Raw genomic sequence first — 21,354 nt, 5'->3', positions numbered from 1 at the left:
GAATTCCTATCCACAAGTCACAAAGCTGCCAAGGTTGGACACCCTTGTTATAAATCAACACTGTGATCTGTCATGGAAGTGTCTTGCAAACCATTGAAGGTCTGCTCCATTTAGAAAAACAACCAGTATAGACCAATGGTTGAGATGTCACACTGGGATCAAAGAAACCCAGGTTCAATTTGCCACAGAGGTCACTGCATGACTGAGGGAGAATTACTCTCTCATCCCAAGCCCCCAAATATAGCGACTGTTGCAGGGATAAAATGAGGGAAGTTCCCTTCTTTGCCACATCGTGTTACCAATAGGAAAGCGGATATAAATTCAGTAAACATGACCACTACTATGCATGAACAGTTGTAATTAATAAGATGGCACCATAGCAAGCTCTTCATTTCTTTATTCCTTGGTCTTATCATTGTAAAAACAAATCGATTTTTCTGGTTCAAAATATTTCATAAGAACGCTTGAAAAGAATGCTTAATGTAATAAAAATGAGAGCTCGCCAATATGTAAGACTTTTCTCCCAAATGTGCTCTTTCAAGAGGCAACTGGACTTTCTGGTTTTTCTTTGAAGATGTTTCACTTCTCATCCAAGAGCTGAAGAAGCTTCTTGGATGAGAAGTGAAACATCTTCAAAGAAAAACCAGAAAGTCCAGTTGCCTCTTGAAAGAGCACATTTGGGACAACCATGACCTGGATGACTGAGAATCTCCATAGACACGTAAGACTTTTATGATCCACAAAGGAAAATTTAAAAAATACAAATATAATGACACGTCACTGGACTGACTCTATTTTAAAGTTCAGAACCTCACAGATTTATTAATTGCATCTTTTAAACATTTAAAGATGCTAGACAATGTGGACATTCTTAACATTTAAATTTTTTACGATTTTTAGCAAAACAAAAGTAAAGAGGCAAATTTACTTCCCATGAAGCGATCCACAGACCAAAAATCAGAAAAGTGACAGATATTTGTAAAGCTGAAGAGCATATATCTACAAATAAGTATAAAGAGAATTGCATATAAAATTTAGATTATTTAGAATTTAAATTCAGAAATAAAGCTTCTTGCAACTCCTGAACTTTATAACCCAACTTTATTTTTAACAGGCTAAAAATACCTTAATAAAATTTTCCTCAGTGGCTAAACACAGGATCGTAACTTTTAACTTAGGTATACAAATGCACATTTTACCTGAGTAAAAATGTTGTGAGTTTGGCTTAATATCCATTTTGCATCAGCATCTGGAGCTACAAACAGTTTCAAAGTCCCTATGTAAACATCAGTACAAAGAGTCCAGAAATGAGGATCGTGCAAATTGTAAACTCCTTGCAGTTGTTGAACCTAAAATGCAGAATTTAGTATTTTAGTTTTTCCTTCTTTTAAAAATGATTGTAAGAGTGGTTTATAAGAACCAATTAATCCCAACCTTGAATAATTCTATGTATTCTGTTACATAATAAGCAAAATGAGTTATCTCAAAAGATGTCCAATTATTTTTTCTTTTAAGATCAAATATAATAAATCAATCTCAATCTCATTTTGAAGAGACGGTTTCTTTTCTCAATTTCTGTTCCTGAAAAATGTTACCTTCATGCTATTAAGAACATTGTAGTACTTTGTACTAAACCATTTTTTTAAAAAAATCCCAGGCTATTAAAGCAACCATAAAACCTGCTTTGCACAAAATCCTAAACAAAAATTATGTTCATCCTCACATTAACCTCAAAATAAAGCACACTACCTTAAGGCTTAAAAATTATATGACAAACAGGATTATAGCTTAACATGATCTTCATTGATAATAACCTTTTTAACATAATTTGCCTTCAGAGGGTTTAGAACACCTGCCAAGGTCCAAAAGTCATCTACAAGTATCATGTGGGGGGAAAACTGTATTGGCATACATAACTGAAAGTTAATCTGGTCATTAATGTTTGTTCGTGCTTTCTACTATTATAAGAATGAGATTTCAATTTGTATAGAATGAAAACTGCCCAAATTTACAAATTTGTTTAATCAGATAATGGTTATTAGTTTTAGGGTTTTGTTCATTTACTAGGAGAATTGAATAGGCTTTCCTGGAGGACAGGTGTTCTCCAGATGTTAAATATCTGCTACTGCTCTATTTGAGGTATATGTTTCAAACCAATCAAAATGCTATAACTCACCCGTTGATAGCACTGAGGCAAAGCACTTTCTAGAGAAGGAGGCGTTCGCTGCATCAAAATTCCAATGGATTCTCTCAGGAGTGGAACAACACTAGAAATATTATTTAAAGTTATTTTAAATATCAATGATAGACAGACAGACAGACAGACAGACGCACACATGCAACATGCTGGAATTAAGTTCATTCTGATGAAGAGATATTCTTGGTTAACGACAACAGCCGGGAGTGCCGAGATTGCAGTTGCTAAGCAATGTGGTCACAATATCTTGCTTTACGACTGCATCATTTATCAACACAAATCCCATTTCCAATTGTAGCTATATTTGAGGACTTCCTGTATTCAAAACATTATGCTGAAAGTGATTATTTACATATCCTAAATAGCGATCCCCCTCCCTCAAGCAATATACTAACTAGGGTAATTTCTCATGGGTGAAAAAGAAGATCTACTATGCAGGAACATACAACTCAATTTTGACTCATGTATTTGACAAATATGGCAATACTGATAGGAAAAAAAATATGATGGCTCTCTAGGGTCAGTTAGCTAACACAACTGTCAAAATAGAGAATATATATGTTTTTTTAAAAAAAGATACTTGCTTTTGTTTCTGGTTTAGACATTTTTTTAAATTTATAATCCAAAATAATAAGGAAAGGGGTGCAAGTAGGGGAGAACACAAGAAGTACGATCGCAGAACTAAATTAGTAGGTACATGTTCAGCCATAATTAAATGACTTGTTTAAAACAGCCTTCTCTGCATTTCTTGAAATAAAGAGAACCCAGGGATTTTACCAGAGCTCAAACAGGGAGCATTTGGAAACAATTTAGAGGCTCCATTCAGCAGCTGTAAAATGAGTATATTGAGGTATCAGGGAAACACCCAATTCCCATGATAAAGGGCTTAGAATCATAGATTCCATACAGTTGCACTGCTCAGAATATTGAGAATTTTATCACTCTAATATCAGGAATACTGACCTCTCCACAGGTATCTGTGGAGTGTGGATGCACAACAAAACACACATTGATGTTGTTATGCTAACTTCACTACATATGTATGTGTGTCTGATATCAACCTGCAAATACAAAAGGAGTGTGTCATGACATCATGATGCACATTTTATCATTTTGGTACTATAATGATTAGGATCAAATGGCGTGACTCCCCAATAGTCTTAGATAGAAACCCTCCCATACTACCACCTCTTACAATACGAGACAACACAGTATCAACAATAGAGACCTTTAAATTTCTAGGTTCCATCATATCACAAGACCTAAAATGGACACCTAACATCAAAAACGTCATCAAAAAAGCACAACAAAGAATGTTCTTTCTGCACCAACTCAGAAAGCTCAAACTGCCCAAGGAGCTGCTGATACAATTCTACAGAGGAATTATTGAGTCTGTCATCTGCACCCTTATAACTGTCTGGTTTGGTTCTGCAACCCAACAGGACAGACACAGACTTCAGAGGATAATTAGGACTGCAGAAAAAACAATTACTACCAACCTGCCTTCCATTGAGGACCTGTATACTGCACGAGTCAAAAAGAGGGCTGTGAAAATATTTACAGACCCCTCACATCCTGGACATAAACTGTTTCAACTTCTACCCTCAAAATGATGCTATAGAGCAGTGCACAACAGAACAACTAGACACAAGAACAGTTTTTTCCCGAACGCCATCACTCTGCTAAACAAATAATTCCCTCAACAATGTCCAACTATTTACTAAGTCTGCATTACTATTACTATTAATCCTCCCATCCTTACTTTCACCCATCTCCTCCACTTATGACTGTATGACTGTAGCCTTGTTTGTATCCTATTTTTATTGACTGTTTCCTAGTATGATTTGATTGCTTATTGCATCCTATGACTATTATTAAGTGTTCTACCTTATGCTTCTTGACTCTTGACAAATGTATCTTTTCTTTTATATACACCGAGAGCATCTGCACCAAGACAAATTCCTCATGTGTCCAAACACACTTGGCCAATAAAGAATTCTCTTCTATTCTAATCTTCAGAAGGCTGGTTTGAAATTTTCTAATAACATCATAAAATGGATGAAAAGTCTATGTAGTTTCCTGTCTAGATTGAAACACTTCATTACTATCATAGCTTTAATTCCACTTCAGGCCAGAAATATAAGAGTAAAATAAGTCTTAAATGATATTCAGTAGAAAGAAAGTGAATTAAAAACATAGCTCTTAGGCAGAAAAGTTATATCTTCAATGTTTCAAAATTTACTTTCTATATACCTCATAATACTTCTTTTCAAAACAGAATGAGAAAATTATTCCTTGACGTTCTGCTTTAAATTTCCCATTAGAAGTCTGTCCATAATGGAAATTAATCATTCAACATCAACATTATACTTTCTCTGTGAGAAAGGTGATATATAAATGAATATTTAGCACCAAATAAAGACGTAATAACTCCATAAGGCTACGAGATTATTGATTGCCAGCCAACCAAGTGGTTTCCCACAACTATCAAAACAGAGAAGGACTTTAATCCAAGTAGCCTAATCAATGTATGGCTATCATGGCATGGACATGAAGGCAAGTGTGTTCTCTTTCAAAAGAAAAGAAAATATAGATTTCCTAGAGCCAGCTGGTTAATGGAAGGTTTAGTAGGATCCAAGAGAGGGTAGACTTACCCTCAGCAATAAACTATTTTATTCTTAGTTTTAATAACATTTCAGGGAGACCATAAAAGTAGAGCCATACAAGAAAACTTAAAATGAAGTTCAGCTGAAACATGGAAAAAGTGAATCAGAGCAATTATTCCTTTAGAAACAAAGAACTGCAAAAACAACTCTTTATCTATTCTAGATGATCATATAAGCTTTTTGTGATTATCTAGGTCATGGGTGCTGTAAGGCTTGATTTGTCCTATAAGGACCTTTCCAGATGTAAAACTTCTTTTTTAGAAAACACATAGATAGCCCATCTGCAATGCTTAACAAAGACTCTTTTGTTATTTCTACATACAACAATTTTAACAAGAGCTTAAGCAATCTGGTTGCTACATTTGGCACTTGCAAATAATAGTCTGGTGGTTATGCTGCTTATTAATATATGACTGCATTGGAAAGTTGTATTAGATGCTATTGTGGCTTACATATTTAAACAACTGATAATATTGCGGATATTGTGGTGTAACTGTTTATACTACTCATATGCTTGACCTTGGCTGATCTTGAAAAGCAAAGAAAGGCTGGCTCTAGTTTAGGACTGAATGGGAGACAACAGGAATTGTCCATAATTATAGTTAGATTGGGAAGTCAAAAAAAAAAAAGCCCTAAGAAGGTAATGGTAAACCACTTCCATATATGAAAAATATTTAGGCATGGCCATGAAGTCACAATCAAGCCCTACTTGGAGATTTCACTTTTCCAGAGTTTAAAATATTATTTTCATATATCAAAGGAATTATTTGTATTGCTGTTCTATGTTTTGGGAGTGAATTGGTTCCATGCTGTGTGTTACCTGGATCTCCAACATAATAGCTACAGATATCTGCCTTGTCCATTTGATTTTATTTTGCTTTAGATTCTTTTTATTTTAAACAAGAAGGAAGCTCACAAAGCAAATGGTGAGCTTTGGCCTTTCACTGACATTCTTAGAAGACAAAAATAATAACGGTTACAATGATGTGCTGATTGTTGTGCCCACTACCGAGAAAAAGAAAGCATCCTGAGAGAGTAGATGAATTGATGAAAGAATGAACTTACTAAAGTTGCCTTTGCTTTCAAAGGTGTTTCGTAATGCCTATTCGGAGCAGCCATTTTGTTCACACGAAAGTTCCCACATAAAAGAACGTCTATAGGATGCTGTCAAAATTCCAAATATGCCCACAAGTCCAAAGTGGATAATACTTTTATCTTAATAAAGATCTGAGAAACATTCCTGTCCTGTATAGCTACCACCCTATGAACTGCTTGGAGCACGCGTATGCAGAAAAGCAGGGTAGAAATTAAAACAGTATGACTCAAAGGAGAGGTGAGCTCTAAGAATCCCTGAATTCTTCTACTGCTATGATTAAAATGCAAATGAAAGAAAAATAGTGGCTTTCCTCAAGTAAGCACCTTGCACAATAAGGAGAAATGTTCCACTTTATTTAGCCTAATAAAGCAAATATTTCAACACATTAAGTGTGAACTGGAATAATATCTGAGGAGTACAATAAGTAGGTGGGAAGGCAGCCATGCCCTGCAAGGGACAATGAAATGGCAACTTTAATCCTTACACTTTGTGCCTCCCCTTCTTTATTCCAGTCCTATTCAATGGAACAGAGCATCATACTGAAAAGGATTAAAATCATCAGACAGATGAACAAAAGCAAAAAGCAGGAAGGAAAAATTGCCTAAATTTAAGTGCTATTACTATTAATTTCAGTTTTTCGTGCAAGAAAGTGTGTGTCTGTGTGTGTCTGTGTAAGTAAAACTCCTCCATTCTAAAGTCACATTTTAAAATTATAAAAAATTGTTTTTTTAATAGTCACATGAGTGCTGCAAAACCACAAATGTGAGACAGTAGATATTTGTAATTTCTCTTTGTTATTACTTATACTTTATCCAAGCCACAATAAAGAATGCCAAGGTAAATATTTTGCTCTATCTGGATATATTTCTTAAGAGATGTGAATGTGGATTTCAGATATCCTATTTTCAATTATTAAATTTGGCTTAATGGGCCACTTAATCTGGACAAAGGTAATAAAAGACAACACTGTTATATTACTATATTTTTGACATTTATTGCCAGAAACTGATGTTTACTTGCATTTTCCGGCAAAAAACGCCCAATAGCTAAAATGGATTGAGTTAATGTCTGCTTCATTTGTTCAATGACTATCATTAAAAAAAGTCATAAAATTGGGAATGGTCACATGGCGACCCGCATAACAACTGCCACAACTTAGGACTGTAATTCCAGATTCAATTATAATTATTTGTTAAAGTTTATCTGTATGAAGAATTAAAACATGGAGTACAGGGTAAATTCAATGCACAGTTGTTATGCTAAGCCCAAGAATGACAAATAGAAACCCAGCCAGAATTCAGTTCTTTATTTGTTTAGAACACAGTAGACAGAATCTTGCCAGACTAAACCCTTACTGCAGAGTAAACCTTACTACTCTCACCCTAATGAATGACTATCCTTACTCTCTTGCTCGGACTCCCATCCTGCCTTTTAGTTGTGCTACCTCTTATCTCACTCCCTTTTTTGGAAATGTGCTCCCTCCTTCCTGAGAAACTACCACTTTACTGAAATCCATCACACCAGCTCCCCCTCTGTGGGCACCATCTCTCACAATAGTGCACTAGTTGTAACAAAACAAAGCAAATACTATCTCTGTCAAGAAGAGGAAGACATTATCATGGCAGGATCGGTACATGCTAAGCTAAAAGCACATATGATGGCTTAGGCCCTAGGGTGATATCTAAACCAAATATTTCCATGTTATACACCCGCATGTTTATTCATGTAGTCATTGTTTGATACTGAACTAAGCAGCCATAGTACATTCTCAGATTCTCATAAGCAGCCCCCGTCCCAAACTGCAGCAATGAGCAACTATATTAATATAGTTCTCCTATGAGTTTTACACTGCAGATTTTCGCCCATAAGGATGTAATGGAATAGAGTTGAAATATTTCATGGCACGTAGCATATAGTTTATAAGCCTATTTCTGCTGTTATAGGCACTAATGTATCACAGCAAATATATCTGGAATGTATTAATACAAATTCAGACTTAAATCAAAAAAGTGGAGAATGTGGAAAAGAATGAGCCATTACTTCCAAACCAAAAATGGAAATTTAAGATGAGCAATTTACATGGCACAGATTTTTTTAAGAAAACAATTTCTCCTGATTACACAGGAAAAACCACCACTCTACTGTATTAAAAACAGGCCTCTGTTAAACTTCAAAATAGTTTTCTTTCAAGCTAGATCATTCCACCACCGGCTAAATACATAAGAAAAACTTCTTGTTTCTAAAATGTATTACACTTGAGAGTCTTGACAGGAAAATTAGATTGACTCTAAAGTGAAACACCGACTTTAGGCAATTGGCATTCGGAATCAAGTGTCCTATTACCCACAACTTCCATCACTGCATACTCTTTACAAATTCCTTTTCTGTGATGGACATTATTTCTAATCTAAAAGATTGATTTTTAAAAGTTTTGAATCAAGTTTTGATGCAAGGGGTGAACCAGCAATGAAGCTATTACAGCAATAGGCATTGCTATTGCCCATTTTATGTTGTTAAAATGGCAGAACAGCTTGGCTAGAATTCTTAATCAATTAATCAAGATTTAAGAATGTCAATATGAACCCTACAAAAGCAATATATAAGAACTAGGACACATCTTTAGAAAATTGAATAAATACATTTTCTAACACTTGAGTTCCAAATCAATGTATTTTATGTGCTTCTGGTTACTACCTTTCTATTATGTTTTCAAATAAAAAGAACAAGTGAAACGCAATATGAATCTTTACGTTTCCCAAGCACAGCTATCACAAATAAATACATTTATTTTAAATTGCAACGACAGATACTATTTTGCCAGATGAACACCAAGGGATGCAACCCTATCAAGTTTCATTTTCAGAAAAGAGAAATCTTCCATAGAATAAAATAAGAGAAAGTGTTCTGGTGAATCAATCCTTAAACTATCACACTTCAGAATTTCAGAAAATGATACATGTAAAAATAGGACAGACATTCTGTGACAGCTTCCAGAATAATATTTTTACTACCGCCTATGAAACAACTTATCCTCCCTTCTTGCCATAGACGGTCCACAAAAAGTTGTTTCAATGATATTGTTGTTAAGTTATTCAAAGCATAATCTATCACTTCAGCTAGGCATGAGATAAGAAAGCACAGTGAAGGTAAAAATTTAGTCTTGGATCCAAATGGGCTAATTCTCCTGACAATTGATATTCTGTCATCCAAATTGATCTTATTTATATACTTCCTCCTTCACACACACACACACACACACACACACACACACGAGTTCTACTGTGCAAACAGAAGTGGGAACCTAATAATTCACCATAAAAACTAGGTCCTACTCCACCATGGTAGATTAAGCGTGTTCTCACTAAAGCAGCTTTCCCGATCAAGGTGTCATCTAGATGTGTGGACTTTAATTTCCAGAATTCTCTGGGATGCTGATTACTCAAGCATCCAGACTATGGAAGGCTGCACTAAATCATTCAAATGGCTGGCCAGGAAGCTAAAATGCCCTTCCAATTTAATTTTACTTATAATATTTAGTGTTTTTTCCCCAAAACTAGTGTGTGAAGTAGTGATTTATCATAAGATAAGGTGGCGAGATATTTTACGTTTTGCTCATTCAGATTCTTTTGTTACCTTTTTTCCAATAGTGAATCCTGGATGTGCAAAAGATAAAAATATCTTCTCATTAGTTTTTTTGCATCTGAAAAGGTTTTTGTTATAACCACAAAACAAGCCTTTGTAAAATCACCATGATCATTGAATCAGGAAGTTTCACTAAAGACAAAAGAGAACTACTGTAGTGGTTAAAATGCTGGACCCGGGGCAGGGACAGCCAGTTCAAGCCTCCCCTTACAGCCATGAAAACTAGATGACTTTGGGCCAGTCTCTCAACCTAACCTACCACACAGGACTTTGTAGGATAAAATAGCTGGAGCAGCAACTTGTTCTGACCAAGGCTTCCTGAGACAGTAACAATCACGTGCTGTTCCCCAAAACATTTGTTTTTATTTCAATGGCTGTGAATTATATGCATTCATAGCCCATAATGAGTCCCAAACAGTTTAGGAATAGTTCAACAGAAGTCTGCCACAGTCTTTCGGGATAAGGCTAATAAGCACCCTCCTTTATCTCCCTTGAATTGCTGCCACCAACTAAATTGCCAATTAGCTGTACAAGGCCAAATGAAGCACAAAGTCAACATGGAGCTTTAGAGTTTAAACCAACCAAAATGAACAAAGTTGCTTCCTGCAAAGGCTCATTTCCCTTTGCTCCTCCTTTATATCTTATGGGACGGGCCAATAATCTCCAAGCCTTACTCCCAAGTCACCCCTTTTGTCTCAACTGTTTTTGCCTTCTGGCAGTTCTGCGCAAGCTCCCCCTGTTCCTCTGTCTCACTGATGTCAGATTCTGGAGGCTCCGGAGTCAGCACATACCTCTCTCAGATAACCCTGGCCCCATCTCTGTGTCAGACGCAGATCCCTCGTCCAAGCCCTCCCCAGACTCCAGGACTGGCCCTTATTCCTCCCCAATGTCTGACTCTGCTGCCAGCTCTGCAGGCCACCAGCAGACACAAAACAGCTACTGTATATACACTGACTCAGCTTCTGAACAAAGGTTGCAATAGACAACTAATGAAGAGCCACAAGTATTATTATTTTGAGTTGAGACGTATCTTTCTCAACTTGGATTTAATTTGGATGCCGAACTTTAAATTCAGCCATTTTTAAAATGTTGGTGCAAAAGTGTATAGAGAATGAAATTGTTTTTAAATTTTTCAATCAATTCTATACATGTTCTTCCAGACATCTAGGGTGTCAGCACCGCCCTTGTTTTCACTTGAAGTATCCTTCCAAAGGAATCCTCACATTCAATTGCCAAGTGTGCTCAGTTCAGCACCACAACCCTTCTACTTACTCATTTATGCTATTAATCTACCTTCTTTCTAATTTGCAAAACCAAATGCCACATGTCCAGCACTAGGCGTGTGTGGTTCAGCACTTTTGAGTCTGATGTTTACACCAAATGGAATTTATGATCTAGCAAATGTTCAGTCTCTGTTAAGCAGCCTGGAAATGCTTTGCTGGAGAAGCAGTGATCTCACTGTTCTCAGTATTAAATTGTAATAATGAACAGTTTAAACCAATCCCTGTTATCAAAATACAGGAAGTCACCAGAATCAAAGCATAATGGTAATTAAGTTGAAGGCCAATTCACCCAAACTTTGTTTAAACAGATGGACTCACAAACTAGGCAGAATTTTTAGTATTGGAACATCTTTTTATTCAACAGCTCAGAAGTACAGAAATGTTAGCTAGAGGTGGAAGAGAGGGGCTGCCTAGCTCTTCATTTTCACCTGTTTAGGTTGCCCTTTTATAAGAATTAGCAGCCAAGAAATTGGAGATTCTTCTTCTTCAGGTCTTCCTCTATCATGTGTGCAATCACTCATCATTATTGCCTTTTTCTTGCTTATGCATGACCAATAGGTTATTTCTCCAACTCATGAATGACAATCATTTTGATACTAAAATGGCAATACCCAGGCATTACTGGAAAACAGTTTCACCAGTCTTCTAAATAGAAAACCACCAAATACCAGCAAGATACCGAAAAATTAATTTGCAACATGGAATTTCAGACCCAAAATTACTGAATCTGACTGTTTTTATTTGGACTCTAACAGGCTAAGGTTTAACAACTATTAAAAGTATTACCATAATAACTGCAAGTTTCTCTGTTATCTCACATACTCAGCTTCATACTTTATCACCTATGAATTCAACTTTTCAAAATGCATTCTCCTGTATGTTAGTGTATTATCTACTATCTGAAAGTAACTTCGTATATATCTGTTGAAAGAAGCTCAAGCCATAAGAACATACAACAATCGTGTGTTGATTTTTAAAGGCATCATCATAAAATTCCACTTTATCAATGCTTGAATTAGGAAAAATGGAGGAAGAACAAATTTTTAACATGATCCTCTCTAAATCTAAAATTCTCCACTGTTATACCCTTCCCAAGAATGTTGCACAATTCAAATTAAAAGGGCATGGGAAAAGATGTGAGCATACTTTCCCTGAAACCTATTGTAATGCAGTAGTTTATATTCATTGGAAAGAGTTATGATTCTTTAAAATCAAAATCAACTTAGAAAAGAATCACATTTTAAAAAAGATGCTTTTAGCATAGTACATGATCACTGACTTCTGAGCGTTACTGTTTACAAATCAGTTTTCCACTGCTTTCTTCCTCTAGCAAAGGGGCAAGAATGGATCATCAATACTGTATTCTTCAAATCGTTATTTATGTTTCAGAATGTTATTTGAAATCAATTTTTGCACTCATGTATCTAGTTTACAAAATGTTTAAATGTATCTATTAAAATATATTTTAAGTTAAAAAAAATCCTGATGCCTTTATAATTTGCTCTAAGCAAATCATAATGTATAGCTAAATGTCTATGGAGATTCTCAGTCATCCAGTCCCAAAGGTGCTTCAGATTTTTCTTTGAAGACGTTTTGCTTCTCATCTAAGAAGCTTCTGCACTTTTGGGACAACCGTGACGTGGATGAGTGGGAATCTCCACAGACATTTAGCTCAAATCATAATGTTGCTTATTATAGCATGAATTCAACTGCAGTGGACAAAACTCTCAATTCCATAGGATGTAATGACACTAATTGATCATTTGATAAGCTATTAAATATTAGTGAGGCACATTCATGATAGTTGGATTTAGCTTCTCTCACATATATTCATGTATCTTTAGCATTACTACCTACCATGGCATGTAACAGTATATCTATAGTCTGTGGAGAACTTGCACATTTAAGTGTTTTTAATCTCCTATTTTAAGTCACTAGCTTTTCAAAACAGAAAAGGTTTTCTTGCTCAGCAAAAGTAAAGCAACGACAACCAATATTTGTTAGTGCTAGTAAAAATAACCCAAAGTCAAGCAAATATGATAAATGTTATGCATGTTTTTGTTATTGGAGAACATGGCCTATTAGCTTATTTACTGACATTTCATAACAAAGTACTAGGGTAAGTCTTGAAATCCCAAATTATAATCTCTCCCAAAACAAGGATAGCTCTGCCCATTTTTGAATGGCAGTGCTTGATATGCATGATAAATCTGGTGAAATCCTTGCCAGAATATCTTAATGATTTGTGTATCTATAAAATCACCTCTACTGCTTTGTTGATTAAACACAATACTACATAAACACAAACTCTCTATAGAAAGTGACTTCACATACTAAAGGAAATCTGTTAAGTATATAACCATCTTCCTATGGTGTCCAGAAAATTAAAGGCGAACTACAATGCACTGAATTTGAGGCCTTTCTGCTTCTTTTAGTAATACAACAGAATGCTTAGATGAACCATAACATGAAGATGTTTCACAGTGTGAGTCAGAAATGTTGCAATAGTAAAATATATATAATTTATTTGTACAAGCAAAAGTGATTTCTAACAAGACAGTTTTCCTGCGATATGTAAACTAAGGGAAAAAAGTGATTCAATTTACATATCCTAAATATACATATATGCATTTCTCTCTCTTCATCACACTCTCTCTCTTCAAAAAAACTGTGGTAATTTACCAAGGGAAAAAATGAAGTTCAATACTGTTATGCAGTAACATATAACTCAGCTGTGACTCAAACACTTGAGAAAAACTATATGGGAAAAAAATAATACTGATGATTCTTTAAGCTAACCTTGGTTACAAAAGTAATTAAAATAGAATTGTTACAGATGGAACAGGTGACAAGGGCAGTGATATTTGTTACCATTCTAAATATTGCTATTCTAAATTTTCACTCTTTAAAATGCTTACCTTACTCCAATAAGCAGAGCTATAAGCATCGAACAGATTGGGTCAGCAATCATCAAACCATAGTTCTGCATCAATAGTGCAGATATGATTACACCAATACTTCCAAGGGTATCAGCAACTATGTGCAAAAATACACCTGCAAGAAAATACATATTGAGTAAAAGGTATCAAAAAAATTTCCAAGGTCAATTTTTCAAAGAGACTTTAAACAAAGGGCCAGAGGATAACAGTTCTCTACGTCATCATTTGCTTAACACACATTAACAATGTTCCTCATATAGCTAGTATCTATTATTGGATCCTTTGTTGTTGTGTTTTCAGAACAATAACTACTCCAAGCCCATATCAGAAAGCTATCAACAGAAGCAGGGCCACATTATGATATTTGTGGTCTCTACCCCCCCCCCAAAAAAATACTAATAAATATAAAAATTCATATGATTTTCAAGATTTTCTTTATATTTTATAGAGAGATAAGGAGTAATAAGTGATTATTTTGTAAGAATCAAAGGTTGGAAATTAATCATGTGAATTATTAAATTATCTCAGTAGCATTTAATATATACTCTATGACTGAGATTTTAAATTGAAATGGGCATACATTTTATTTCTACTTGTATGTATCTGTATTTCATTTATTATGTGTATTTTCAAGGCTGAAAGGCAAGGCATGAAAATAACTTCTACTTTACGTTTTTTTTTCTTTCTGATTTGCAAAAAACGAGAAACATTGTTAATAGGCCCTTGTGACTATTCAACCTTAGTTATGATCAGATAGTCTGAAAATTTTCCAAAGTGAAAAGTAGATGGTGGGTCTTTCAGTAGTTAACAAAAGGCAGGAGACTCCATTAGTAAGGAAAATTACCTCACTCCTCATTATCAGTTGATGTAAATAATATATGGTTTTCATCAGTAGGGTAAATAAATTAGTAGATGCATATTCAGTAGCTTTTATAGGGACCATTTGTCATAGCAACCATTATTCATATGCTCTCCTTTAATAGAAATCCATCTGGAAGACTCTTGGAATAGATATGTTAAAAACGCAAGTCCTGAAATAACTTCTCAAACAATTTTCTCTCATATCCCTCTATAAAGATCACCTGTTCATCAACTGTCTCATAACTGAAATAATTTTTGAGAACTTAATTTTTTTTTGTAATTATTTTTACAAGTTATTTGATCCAGCGTACATTTGGTTGCAACAAATAATGCAATCTACAGTGCACATCTCCAAATATTTTATTAGCAATACCACAAAGAAGGAAAATTTCCTTCTGGCGAAGGGTTGCTGAGTGTTTGTTTTGTTTTTTGTTTTTTTGAACTAATTAGCTTGGCAAAGAAGTTTTGCCAGTTTTCATAACCCCTATGTACTTCAGGCATTAGATTTTTTCCCCTGTCCATCCACACATTCTTTTTCCAGACAAATTGCAGTATTTAATTTCTTATACAGTATATTTTGCAGATTTGAGGAAGTTTCAAAGTCAATGGATTCCCCCTCCTAAAAAAAACTGTTTAACAACTGTTCAAAAATAAAGAATAGAGTCCCTCTCCCTACTGATAAACTGAAGGCAAAAATACTATTCTGTGGGCTGTCATTTAATCAGGGAAAAATAAAACTACAACAATCAAGTTAGTCTTTTTATATGACATAGCAAGTCAGAGGTTTTCAAGAAAAATGTATGGTACGTGAGTTGTATAGGAAGATCATTTAGCACCCTCTGCAGTCACATAGTGAAATTGCAGATTAGAAAGTAGTTTTTTAATTTACACATATACACACACACTACATACACTTCAAAAAATCAAATACTGACAAGGCTTTTGGAGCGGCAAACTGAAGGCAGCTCTGTGAAAGTGGAACCAACAACTTCAGCAAAGACCAAGAAACTGAGGTTAGACCAAAAAACTTCTGCAGGTAAGGAAAGGATCATCTAAGACAGGATCAGCTCTCAGCTATCAGAGACTGAAGGAGACTTTTGAAGAATGAAATCAGAAAATAGTAGCTACAAGATCAAAAATGTCAGTAACGATGTCTGCTTCTAAACAGACTATGTTTAAAAGGTGTTTTAAAGAATTGACGGGTGTAGAACAAACTTTTAACTGACAAGATAGAAATGGTATTGAAAGTAGATTTAAATTGACAGGACAAGAGAATGGCTTAAAGAAGGATGTTTCACTGAATCTACAAAAGAAATTGCCTGAGACATTAACATTCAAAGGGGAAATACAATGACAAACCAACAGAATAACTTGATAATTTTCTCGTAGTCAGTTTACAAAAGGAGCTTGTCAAATATTTGAAGAAATCTGTGTGATGGGACAAAGAAGAAATGAAAAGAAATCCAATCGCATGACAACATTTGAATGAATTAAATGTTAAGATTGTTAAAAGTTGGTTTATAAAGTTGGTGTATTTGATCAAGGTTAAAACAAGTCAAGTTGCTACCTCTGGCAGCCCTTTACAGACCTTCTGCTAACATCAGGACTGAAAAACTAAACTTTTATGGATTTGATTAGATTAGAGATGGAAAATGGAAACAAAGAGGTTTAAGTTTTATTTAAGGTTAGTTTGTATTATATTTCACTACTCTTTCACTATTCTTAATGAAAATTCTATAAGATAATAGATAGATAGATAGATAGATAGATAGATAGATAGATAGATAGATAGATAGATAGATAGATAGATACCCTGTTTCTCCAACAATATGGCCTCCCCCAATAGGAAGTCCCAGCATGTTTTATAAGCATGAAATGAAATTAAGCCCCTCCCCCCAAATTAAGGCCTATATTAAAACATGCGAAATGGGGGGGAATGGTGGGGGGGGCTTGCCGTTAGGAAGTACTTTTGTTGCACACCCGGATATGGTGCTGCCTGCGTTGACCCCGATATGAAGTGCCCCACCAATGCCGAGGTCAACATCCAAGCCATCGCTGCCCGCCCGAAGATGCAAGGGGGGGGAATTAAGTCACCCCCGAAAAGATGGCCTAGCCATTTTTTGGGGGCTCAAAAAAAAAATAAGACCCGGCCTTATTATATGAGAAACACGGTAGATAGATAGACAGATAGATAGACAGACAGACAGACAGACAGGTCTAAGTAAAAATCACTGGCTTATAATTGTTAAATTCAAATTGAAAATTTAAAATTTGTAAAATGATAATTTAAATGCAATACATAAAATTACAAAAAGGAAGTCATTTATATCAATGTTGATTATAAGCTTAAAATATTGTTAACAACAGAAGCTGAAACAAGAATGAATGTGCTAGAAAATCAGAAGTACAAATCAGAACTAGTCTGCTTGTTAGTGGTGTGAAAGATTTACTACATTACAACAATCAGAAAAAAGTTCTGGTTCTACAAAAGTTTCAGTATACTTAGGCATTAAAATAATCGTACTTTTCCTAAGGCTGTAAAATATTTGTGGTACTAAATAAAAGTCCGTTTACTAAAATCTTTGTGAGTTTTCCCCAGGTTCTTTCTGTTTGCTTTATTTATCTTTTTCTACTTGAAAGTTTACTCAAAGTATCTCAAGGTTTGGTAGCATTTATTAATGTATTTTTGGAATCAAGTCTATATTCTTTTTAAAATATATTATTTTTAAATAATATATTATTAATTATTTTTAAATATTATTTTTAAATAATGTACCTTTTAGGAAGAAAAGAACAACTAATTTAAAACTTACTGCTTTGATAGAATTTAGCAGGATTCTGAAAGACAGACATCACCAACTTGCAAATATATGAACGTCAGCTTGGAAATAGATAAAACTGCATATTTATTAATTCATTTAATTCATTAATAGAATTTAAAAATGAAATTAATATATCTGTTATTAATCTCAATGAATAATCTTATCTAATGTGTGCCATTAGATTTTTCTCCAAAATGCATACTATACTTTTGTTTTGTATCAGCCTAAATTTAACACAATGTATCTATATCATACCTTCTAAAATCTGTTTGTTGGATCCTGCAGCCATCTCAATAGGTTGATCATCTATAAAAATGGTACAAAGAAAAAAGGCATTTATCCTTTCAATGTGGCTTTTGTTCAAGAAATCATATTGTATAGTTCAAGTACAGCTTCCAGACCTTCCTAGTCAAAAGAAACCAAGAAGCATTTAAGTTAAAAATTAAAGTAAATTCTCCGAAATGCAAGAAATATAAGATTTAAAAAAGCAGAGAAAGTGAGACACAATGTAGTCTCAACCATGCTTAAAGGCTTATTGTCTAATAAACAGAATACAGAAACAGAATTTCTAGGTAGTGAATAAGTCTGGGTAGATTTCCAATTCACATTAAAGAATCAATAAGCCCAGTTGCAAAAAGCCACATCTTTTTCCAGGAGCAAGGGGAGGCTTCTGCTTTAGCCAAATCAATTTTGGAAAATTAAGCACTTGCTTTAATGAATCACACTCAGCTGTGGTGCTCATGCTTCTGTGCGTGTGAAAGCATCTTTTTGTAATCAAATGAAAAGTATTGTAGAGTCACATGTGCCCAATATCCAAGTATAGTCAATCACTAGATTAAAAATCAAGAAGCCAAATTACAATCAGGATACTGTATAGTAAGTGAAAATTAATATGACAGGAAAATTAACATCAACAGTTCAGGAAAGATTTATCTTATGATATTACAAAGATTCACACTGCTCTAAAGCTACACTATGAATATATCAGTGTATCAGTAGGTTCCCAAGTACAGTTCAGTGTGTTAGTTTTAGCCTCCAAAGCCCCTTATCGCTTTGCCCCAGGCAATCTTCTTCAAACAACCTTCTCTATTCAGTCTTCTCAACTCATCAGGGATGAGGGTTTCCCCACCACCACATGTGAAATCTGGGGTTGGCTTGTCCCCAGATACTTAATGGATTTTTTTACTACTCTTTATATATCTTTTAATCAATAACTGTCACATGGACCTCTAACAACTGGCTTGAGTTCATGGTTTCATAAGCATTTTATCAGTTTTCTAAATTATCTTATGGCTAAATTGAGTCTGCTACAGCAAACTACCAGCAGTTTTCTCCGAATAAATAAATATTGCCAAGTAATTTTCTTTAAAAACAGAATGTTGAAAGAACCATTAAACCTAACAACATAACAAGGGTTCTTTTTTGTTCGTTTGTTTAGTTATACAGAGGGAAGAAGCTCTGCATATGTAAAACTGCCCAACATTGTCCCTTCTCTAATAAAAGCATTAAATTTACTTGCCAAAATGTCATAAACAGCAGCACAACTAGCATAATCTTCCTTCCAGGTAGAAAGATAATACTGCTGTATATTATTTTCAACACAATCCCATAAAAATTTAGCTAAGTGACAGTACATAGTTAAACCTATTGAATAAATTCATGGAAATGAGATCCCAGATTTAGACCCTTAACTATTCCAGCATTCATACTGACCATGAAGCACCTGCTTTTCATAACAAGAACATGATTTAAAGCAGAAGAAAAATGACCATCCTCTCCTCTGCATTTATTATCTCTCTAAACTAAACTTCCCTAATTCTTTTTAAAATGTGGCTAAAACTATCCTGAATCTTAAAGAAAGTAAAAACAAGTGTAATTGTAATTACCACCTTTCATATATTTTTATGTTGACTTGTACACTGCCCGAAGTTGGTCTAGAAGGGAGATGGGCAGTTTCTAAATATGATAAATAAATACATACTGCACAGCATCATAGAGCCACATCACAATTTCTGTGGAGCAAACTTATGATGCATGACGTAGATTGAGCCTTTTCTAGTAACTGGGTAAGACCAAAGGTTTTCTTACTATTTTCTTTCAAATCATTTTATTACAGAAACAGCAGGAAATTGATTAGCTAGCCAAACATAAGATTCAACAATTGTCAAATCGTCTTTGTTACTGGAAGATTTTAGTATCTTTTCATTGTATCTATTGAGGTATCTCATTTTGAAGACATATAGCACATAGATCTGCAAGCCTGCTGCACATTCCCACATACCCACCATGGCAATAATCGTGAGAATGTCCATGCTCATGTCCGTGGGAGTGGCTATGTCCATGTCCATGCCCATGCTTGGAATCGTGACTGTGGCCATGTCCTCCGTGACTGAGACCCCCATTAAACAGTGAATGGCTGTGTTCATGTCCTGCAGAAAGAAATTTATGGATGTTATTTATCGTGAGGAGCCTCGGTGGCGCAGTGGTTAGAGTGCAGTACTGCAAGCTACTCCTACAGCAATTTGGCAGATCGAATCCCATCAGGCTCAAAGTTGACTCAGCCTTCCATCCTTCCAAGGTGGGTAAAATGAGGACCCAAATTGTTGGGGGCAATATGCTGACTCTGTAAACCGCTTTGAGAGGGCTGTAATGCACTATAAAGCGGTATATAAGTATAAGTGCTATTGCTATAATACATATCAAGATTCTGGATTCGATTGTTACAAAAAAGCTATATGTTAAGAGTCTAGCAGAAAGAGCCAAATAAGATTCTAGTGCCCATGAAAGTAGATGTTCCTTTTAAAAGAGGCAATATGTGCACTTAAAGGGAGTGCAAAATCTACATTGGAACAATTTAACTGCATTTGTGAATTTTATTTATTTACTTGCGCCGTTGTTATATTATCCCAAGCTACCTAATAGTTCTGAAAAAAAAGTAATTATTTTTATGTGATGAATTAATGAATCACAGCAACTATTTTAGAAGCCCTCATCTTTCTCCCTTGCAGGAAAGGATATCTTTAAGATGGCATCGGCATTTGTCAGTTTCATGAATATTTATATTAAATGTGAATTAAAATGTATATTAAAAATGTCTGCAGACCAGTGTAGTCTCCTGACTGCAAATTGCCCTTAATTGAAATTAATTAATGCATTAACACAGTTTAAGTGTAATTACATTGTTATCAGTAAGCTATCTTGGTTTTACTTATTACTTTTAAAGCACCAGCTGAACCACACCGTTTTGGACAGATACAATAGGAAACTGTGGTTTAATAAGTCAGAATACAATCAACATGTGAGAGATACATGGAAAGACATGGGGGGAGGTGGCGGGGAGAAGGGGACATGGCTTTATTCTGAGTTTATCTATAACCCGAAGCACACCGTACAGTTCAAATAAAAACGTTTAAATTTCTATATCAATTACTCCTTCATTATTGCAAACTGTATTTTTTTTTTCACTTTAAGCGCCACAATTATTCTGCAAAGGTTTTTTTTTTCATATTTTGTTTATTTCTAAGACAAATTAGTGGATCAAATCAAAAGTGTTCCTTGTTCAAATGACATTGTACAGTTTTAAGCTTCTATCCTGTGCTGACTAAATTAAAGAGATGTGACTGTTTGTATGGCCGTTTTAACCCAAGGGACAAAACAAAGGTATTCTGAGGCTTCTGAGGGACAAGCCAACGACACAACGAATGGGTAACACTTCCTACCAGAACCATGGGAATGGCCGTGTCCACCATGTTGAAACACAAAGATTCCTATCAGATTTACAATGAAGCCAAGTATGGAAACAGGAAGGAGTCTGTCATGATGCACATCAGGAGGCTCAAGTGCTCTCT

The 21,354-nt window shown here is 34.9% G+C and overlaps 1 protein-coding gene across 1 annotated transcript in view; it reads right to left on the bottom strand.

Moving 5' to 3' along the window:
* Positions 1-21,354, bottom strand: part of SLC30A7 (solute carrier family 30 member 7) — a 33,368-nt gene that overhangs the window by 4,498 nt on the left and 7,516 nt on the right. Inside the window, exons 5-10 of the mRNA XM_026671777.2 lie at positions 21,226-21,352; positions 19,792-19,935; positions 17,762-17,812; positions 13,803-13,938; positions 2,177-2,267; positions 1,200-1,349 (exon numbers count right to left, since the gene is read on the bottom strand). Of these exons, the coding sequence (XP_026527562.1) occupies positions 1,200-1,349; positions 2,177-2,267; positions 13,803-13,938; positions 17,762-17,812; positions 19,792-19,935; positions 21,226-21,352 (699 nt within the window). The remainder of the gene's footprint in view (positions 1-1,199; positions 1,350-2,176; positions 2,268-13,802; positions 13,939-17,761; positions 17,813-19,791; positions 19,936-21,225; positions 21,353-21,354) is intronic.

Source organism: Notechis scutatus, chromosome 3 (genome assembly GCF_049901735.1).
Source record: "Notechis scutatus isolate UNSWTSFEM ecotype Mainland chromosome 3, rNotScu1.2, whole genome shotgun sequence".
Lineage (NCBI taxonomy): Eukaryota > Metazoa > Chordata > Lepidosauria > Squamata > Elapidae > Notechis > Notechis scutatus.
Note: the sequence above shows the minus strand (reverse complement) of the source record. Positions and strands in the feature narration are given on the sequence as shown.